This window comes from Apteryx mantelli, unplaced genomic scaffold, assembly GCF_036417845.1.
Source record: "Apteryx mantelli isolate bAptMan1 unplaced genomic scaffold, bAptMan1.hap1 HAP1_SCAFFOLD_34, whole genome shotgun sequence".
NCBI lineage: Eukaryota > Metazoa > Chordata > Aves > Apterygiformes > Apterygidae > Apteryx > Apteryx mantelli.
Genome location: NW_027118693.1, coordinates 3,813,949 through 3,821,292, shown reverse-complemented (window position 1 = coordinate 3,821,292; position 7,344 = coordinate 3,813,949). Strand labels below are relative to the sequence as shown.

The following is a 7,344-nucleotide window of genomic DNA, read 5'->3' as shown; positions in this document are numbered from 1 at the left end:
TGTTGGCACTGGTGGCTCTTAACTGGGCTCTCTACCATTGGACTTTTATAATTGATTCTTTAAGAGCAATTGGATTTCTTTGGAGAGGTTAGGCGTAAACTCTAAATGTTTTAATGTAAAATTCTACTGCCCCTCTGCTTTACAGTAGGCTATTCAGAAAGAACCCCCCCTAACAGAAAATGTATAAATAGAGGCAAGGATGGGGTTTCTTTGCCTTCCTTTAACCTAGGACATGGGTTCTGCTGAATTTATCTTTAGGTAAACTGAGGCATCAATACCTTTGCGTGCTTGAAAAACTTCTGCCAATACTGAGCTTTTATAGTAGTAGTAAAAAGCCATTTCTTAAGAATTTTTAAAATGCAGACTATATGTAGATTCAAGGTGGAGGGAATTCCTTGCCATAGTTAAAGGCTTAGTGACTTGTGTGATCAAAGGAAAGTATACTACAAAAGTGTCCTGGTTTAAAAAGGTGGTTTGGGGTTTTGTCGTCTTTGAGTGTTTCCTGTACATGTGACCTTGATTAGTGTATAAGCAGGAGAGGTTTATCTGTTAGAAGTCAATTGTAATCTTTTGCTTGAAAGACCAGGTGTTTCCCTTTATGGGCACAATATCTGAAGATTTAAGAGTGAGCTGTATATATTCTATATCAGGAGTAGTCAGCATGGCTTCACCAAGGGGAAATCATGCCTAACCAATCTGATAGCCTTCTCTGATGGAATGACTGGCTGGGTAGATGAGGGGAGAGCAGTGGATGTTGTCTACCTAGACTTCAGCAAGGCTTTTGACACTGTCTCCCATAGCATCCTCATAGACAAGCTCAGGAAGTGTGGGTTAGATGAGTGGACAGTGAGGTGGATTGAGAACTGGCTGAATGGCAGAGCTCAGAGAGTTGTGATCAGCGGTGCAGAGTCTAGTTGGAGGCCTGTAGCTAGCGGTGTCCCCCAGGGGTCAGTACTGAGTCCAGTCTTGTTCAACTTCTTCATCAATGACCTGGATGAAGGCACAGAGTGCACCCTCAGCAAGTTTGCTGACAATACAAAACTGGGAGGAGTGGCTGATACGCCAGAGGGCTGTGCTGCCATTCAGAGAGACTTGGACAGGCTGGAGAGGTGGGCAGAGAGGAACCTCATGAAGTTCAACAAAGGGAAGTGCAGGGTCCTGCACCTGGGGAGGAATAACCCCATGCACCAGTACAGGTTGGGGGTTGACCTGCTGGAGAGCAGCTCTGCGGAGAAGGACCTGGGAGTGCTGGTGGACACCAAGTTAAGCATGAGGCAGCAATGTGCCCTTGTGGCCAAGAAGGCCAATGGTATCCTGGGCTGCATCAGGAAGAGTGTTGCCAGCAGGTCGAGGGAGGTGATTCTGCCCCTCTACTCAGCCCTGGTGAGGCCACATCTGGAGTACTGCGTCCAGTTCTGGGCTCCCCAGTACAAGAGGGATGTGGCACTACTGGAGCAAGTCCAGCGAAGGGCCACAAAGATGATTAGGGGACTGGAGCATCTCTCTTATGAGGAAAGACTGAGAGAGCTGGGCCTGTTCAGCCTGGAGAAGAGAAGACTGAGAGGAGATCTTATCAACGTGTACAAGTATCTGAAGGGAGGGTGTCGAGAGGATGGGACCAGACTCTTTTCAGTGGTGCCGAGCGACAGGACGCGAGGCAATGGGCACAAACTGAAACACAGACACTTCCATCTGAACATGAGGAAAAACTTTTTCACTGTGAGGGTGACAGAGCACTGGAACAGGTTGCCCCGAGAGGTGGTGGAGTCTCCTTCTCTGGAGATATTCAAACCGCGCCTGGATGCAATCCTGTGCAATGTGCTCTAGGTGACCCTGCTTGAGCAGGGGGGTTGGACTAGATGATCTCCAGAGGTCCCTTCCAACCTCAGCAATTCTGTGATTCTGTGAATGTGCGTCTTCAGCCCAAGAGAGATGGTTCAGTGATCTGCATGAAGTAGATGTGTTCAGGAGATATAGATTCCAAAACTGAGCAGCCTGTTGTCACCTGATCTGAGAAAGAGCAAACTGAGTTTTAATATTTTCCTGTTCTAATATAGCTTTGGAACAACTCCTGTGTTTAGGATAGCTGGGAAGCAGGTGTGCCAGATGTGTAGTAATGTTTACAGGATTAAAGAAGTCGCTATCATGGCATGAAGAGGTAGTTCTGAAAATTTTAATTCTATCTTCCTCTCTCAACATTTGTCCCTTCATGACCATTCTCTTTCCATCCCTTATTTCCTTTTCCAGAATATGCTTCCGTCTTGAACTTGCGTAGTGCTTGAAATATGCTGCCAGGTCCATGCCTTGCAGGGAGCAGAAAGGGAAGAGGGCCCCTATGCGGCTACAAGCTGCTTATCCGTAGATTGTTCTTTTGTGCTTATCACACAACAAACTGAGGAGGCTGGAATCATACTGACACAGGGGAAACTCTCTTCCCAAGCTTGTAGGGTGCATTATCAAAAGATCATATGGAGTCCCTCTGTGAAAACAGTGACTTAGCAGAAGTCTGGTAGGGTGGCCTTTGCACTTGTGGAGTTGAGCTGTCTTAGTTTGTGTTAATTATTTGGCCTCCCTTTATACCTGGGAACAGGAATAGGCAGCTGTAGAAAATTATTTATCTCACTTGCGCTGGTTTATAATTTAGGAGGAAACTAAAGAGGAATATCATCATATTTCTGTTAGAAGGAAGCAAAAATGTTTGAAAGTTTTACACAGAAAGAAGACCTACTCTGTTGGATGGCAGCATGGGCAGAGTCTTTTGGAAAGAAAGTAATGGAATGCAAATGATTTCTGGCGTACGTTCTCTCATGCAGATCTTAGAAACTTACTCTGGGCACTTACTTTCTCCTGTCACATTCATGGAGCATGTTACTGATGCCTTTACAGGAGTAGGCAACACAAGAGCTTCAGAGCCACCCTCTCGCTGGCTGGGGTGAATGCAACTTCTGTTGTCAGTACTTTCAGAAGGAACGTAACATTTTAGATCTAAGAAAGTGTTTGCAGTGGACAAGAATATTTCTGTGTTCATTTAGCAAAGTCCTCAAAGTCCACCTTTTTTTTTAATTACTTATTTCATTTTCAATACACCTATTAAAAAAAAAATCCATTATTTATCCAGCTCAGGTATCAAGGAGGTGGGTAGCTATTTAGGGGACCTTTATCCACAGAAGAAAGTCTGTTATTTACTGTGCACATTTATTACAGGAAGCAGACCCTGTTGTCAGGAAATGCTGCTCATATTGCTTAACTTCTGGGTCTCCTGGGTGTCTGCTGGCCCACGTAGTGCCCCTGCAGCCCAGAGACACATTCATGTCGTTTTGTGTGTGCTTCCTCCATTCAAAGCACATGAAATCAAGTGAGGGCTGTTGATCACCGCTGACAAAATGCGTGCTTTGTTTTGTTTTGTAGTGTGGCAGTGAGGATATGTGCTGCATGCCTTAGGGCATAAAATACAGTTTGATGTCTGCACAGAGCAGAGGAAGCAACACCCAGCACGGTCTTGTTTGTACCCCTTGCAAGGGGCAGCTCTTGCAGTGACCTGTTCCTTCAATGGAAGAAGCAAATTCCTGAATGAACTATCCCACAACTGCACCTGGACTTTTCCCTGGTGTAAATAAGGTGAACAGTCTGGAGGCCATGCCATCAGAGCAAAGCAAGCACCTAAGATATTGGTGTAGAGGCAGCAGTGGACAAACAGTGAGGTTCTGTTATTTCTATGCTGTAACCAGAGGTGTGGCGCTCCCACAGATAGTCAAACTGTAGCTATCTACCCAGAAATATCAGAGCCATTAGTGCCACAGTGAGTTTGGGGAGGATTTTTCACAATAAGATGTCAAAGATAGCTAAGTTAAAGCACTGCTTGTGATTCCAAAGTCTCTTCACTGAAGATGTCTTGGTGGGATTCTTTGCCAACTTAAAGGGGATAGGAGTCATCCAACTAATTACCTTCAAAATTTCCATGCTAGGCATTTAAGACTAAACTCATCCATCTTGTGTTTCTATACTATTGGGAGTGAGTGATTTAAACAATAAAAAAAGTCTCTCAGAATGAAAATCTCTTATTTTTATTTAAAATGAATAAACAAATACTGCTTTTGATTCTCATTCCAAAACAACATATTTGTCTTGCAAATCGTGAATGAAAATGAATCCATGAAAATTACAAAATGGCAATACCATGACAAGGATTAGAGAAAAGGATTTTTTGTTTGCTTTTGTTTGGTGAAGGGGTTGGAAAGAACTTAAGGTCTAATCCATGGGGCTGCAGAGGACGGGCTTCACTGATCAAAAGTCCCTCACTTGCACAAATTATAACACATTGCCCAGCATGTGGTTCAGCGCACCTGGCATTTCCTATTAAACAGATGAGCCTCCTATGCTCAGCATAATTCCTCTGAAGTACTATGGACAACTAGCATAAGAGGAGATGATATAATCCTCTAGACTATCACAGGAGGGTGGGCAATGCCCTCAGCTTAGGGCATTTAAGTTACAAATGTTTATATGTGGACGAAACAATTCCACTGCATGAGGCTGTTCTATTAGCTGAAGTATTGGCTCTGACAGCATTGTGTCATAAGCACTGGGCATTTATTTCATTAAGCTTGACCTGTGGACAATTGCATTGTTACTCAACAATTAAATTACTGACCAATATTCTGGATTTTGTTGCAGTTTAAAAGAGAGCTGATGTTAGGTGGGTAATATAGGCTTTATTTTGTCTATGTTCTTGTCCTTACCAGGAGGTTAATGGGGAGAAGTAAGTGCCACTTAGCAGAGAAATAAAGCCATTATTGTTCTCTTTTTATTTGTTCCACCTGTTTTCTGTCTCTTTCTAAAGGCAAAGAGGTTCAACAAAGTTCTGCCACCAAAATAAACAGGCAAACGAGATTGTGTGACAAGGAGAAGCTGCATCCAAACTGGAGCAAGGCGAACCGTCTTGAGAATTTGGTGTGCCAAGGAAGGAGGAAGTCCTCAGCTTGTTGCTTTCTGTCTCAGTTTCCACACTTAGAAAACGCCATCACCAGGGTATTCACCAGGGTTTGTAAAGTGCTTTTAGACCATTTGAAAGGCTTCCCTATCAAAGGTTTAGGTTTTATCATGGTTATATATTTCAGGAGAGAAACTGGTGTGGTTTCGTGAAACTTCACACTGCTAAGAAAGAAAGGTGTAATTTCAGCAAATGAATCCTAATCATTTGTTCCATCCCCCTCCCTTTTCCCTCCACTTACTTACAAAATCTCTTCTCAAAAGGAAAAACATTTTCTGGAGATTATCACACTTCTCTTCAAGCCCACCTTGAGAGCTTTCTTCATCTGCTCATTCCTCAGGCTGAAAATGAAGGGGCTCATCAGAGGAGTTACCACTGTGTTGAGCAGGGCCACCGTTTTGTAATAGGAAGTGTGGTGACTTGAAGGCTGCACATACTGGAAGATGCAGCTACCGTAGCCCAAGATGACAATGGTGAAGTGAGAGGAGCATGTCGAAAATGCCTTGTTCCTCGATGAAGCTGAGGGCAACCTAAGGATGGTGTTAATGATGTATAGGTAGGACATTGCTGTCATGACCAGTGAGCCAAGGAGGATGATGGAAAAGGTTATGAAATTTATCAGCTCCACAGTCTGTGTTTCTGCACAGGACAGCTTGATCAAAAGCACGCCTTCACAGAAGAAGTGGTCAATACGATTGTCATTGCAGAAGGGCAGCCTGACAACTAGGACAGTGGGGACAACGGTGGCCAGGAAGCCTGCAGTCCATGACCCCAACAGGAGCTGAACACAAAGTCGACTGTTCATGAGCATGGGGTACTGAAGAGGGTAGCATATGGCCACATAACGGTCGTAGGACATGACAGCCAGAAGGACAAACTCAGTGCTGCCCAAGAGGAAGTAGAAGTAGGACTGAATTATGCAAGCTGGGAAGGAGATGGTTTTGTTGCCCATCAACAAGCTTGCTACTGTTTTGGGTATGATGCATGTAGCGATGAAGATCTCCAAAGAGGAGAGGTTGCAGAGGAAAAAGTACATGGGTCTGTGGAGGTCTCGGTCAGAAAGAACGAGGGCAATGATCAGCAAGTTTCCAACTAAGATCACCAGGTAGGAAGCCAGGAAAGCGATTGCTATTAGGTACTCCTGATGGTGGAGAGAGGGGAAGCCCAAGAGAAGGAACTCTGTGACAGTCGTATGGTTCAACATATCTGCAACTGAGCTGCAGTGAGTAAGAGAAGACAGTGAGTGGAGGAAACGATTCCTCATAAGGTTAGAGGAAGTGGAGACAGGTAGAGAAATGTAAAAGTATAATAAAAGAGATACATGGGGAAACACAAAAAGTCTGTAAGGAAAACAGAGAAGATAGGAGAGGCACGGAGAAACAACACAGAGCAAGGAGACACCATTTCAAACAGTAACAACAAACTTAGTTTCTAGGTTAGAGTAGGAATCCACTATTAACAACATGTAAGTTTTTGCATTTAAGCTCCTTACTCAAGTGTCCTTTTATAGCCAATGGAGAAAAAAATAGACATTTCTCAGTCATTCTTTCTCTAGTCTATCTTAAATCTGTATTTTCAGATGAGATAAAATGCATCCTGGAGAAAGATAAAACATCTCTTCAAAGTGACATTAACTTTTTGTTTGGGTAAGGAATGGAGAGAAAGCAGAAAGAGGATGGTGATAAAGGAGGAGGCCACTGGGAAATAAAGGTAATAGGAGGGACAAAGCCAAAAAGAGGGAAGACAAATATTCTATGATTCAAACTGTGGTCTTTCCCTCCAAGCTTGAACTATTCCATACAGAGCAGAAATCTTTACAAAGAGATTTTTCTTCAGTTGCAGCAATCTTTCTTGCTGAGAAATGGTTTTGATAAAACATGCTGGCCATCAGAAGGAAAAATAAAAAAGTAATACAAGTAATACAAAGGAGAGAGAAAGAAAAAAAAGAAAATCCTAGGAGATAAAAAGATAAGTAGGGAATTTCATCAGCTGGGGATAAAAAAAATAAGCGCCCTATCTTGTAAAACAAATAACAAACAAACAAACAGAAACCCAAAAGACTTTTTTTTTTTTTTCTGTGAACACTGGAAAAAACGAAGCTTGGTTTGATATGGAGTCGGTCCTGAATTCGTTACCTGAGGTCTTGAAGATGTTGAATTCTCAATGCAGTCCTCTCAGGACAGTCTACCCCTATGTAGACCATCTCCTTTCCATCCTGCCGCTTTTGCTCACGGAACTTGTATAAGCCCAAAAGAGAGAACAATACTACTCTGTGCTGCTTAGCTGGACCTGGCCAACAAGCTAAAGCAGAGGAAGGGGCAGAGACCCAGGCACATAGACACAGACTGATCAGC

At 43.4% G+C, this 7,344-nt stretch overlaps 1 protein-coding gene across 1 annotated transcript; it reads right to left on the bottom strand.

The window, feature by feature from the left end:
* Positions 1–5,288: 5,288 nt before the first annotated feature.
* LOC136996381 (olfactory receptor 6E1-like) lies at positions 5,289–6,194 on the bottom strand (the record flags this gene model as incomplete). The annotated part of the gene is made up of 1 exon (XM_067317305.1): positions 5,289–6,194. A coding segment is annotated over exon 1 (906 nt), but the record flags the coding sequence as incomplete, so codon positions are not given.
* Between the last annotated feature and the right edge of the window lie 1,150 nt (positions 6,195–7,344).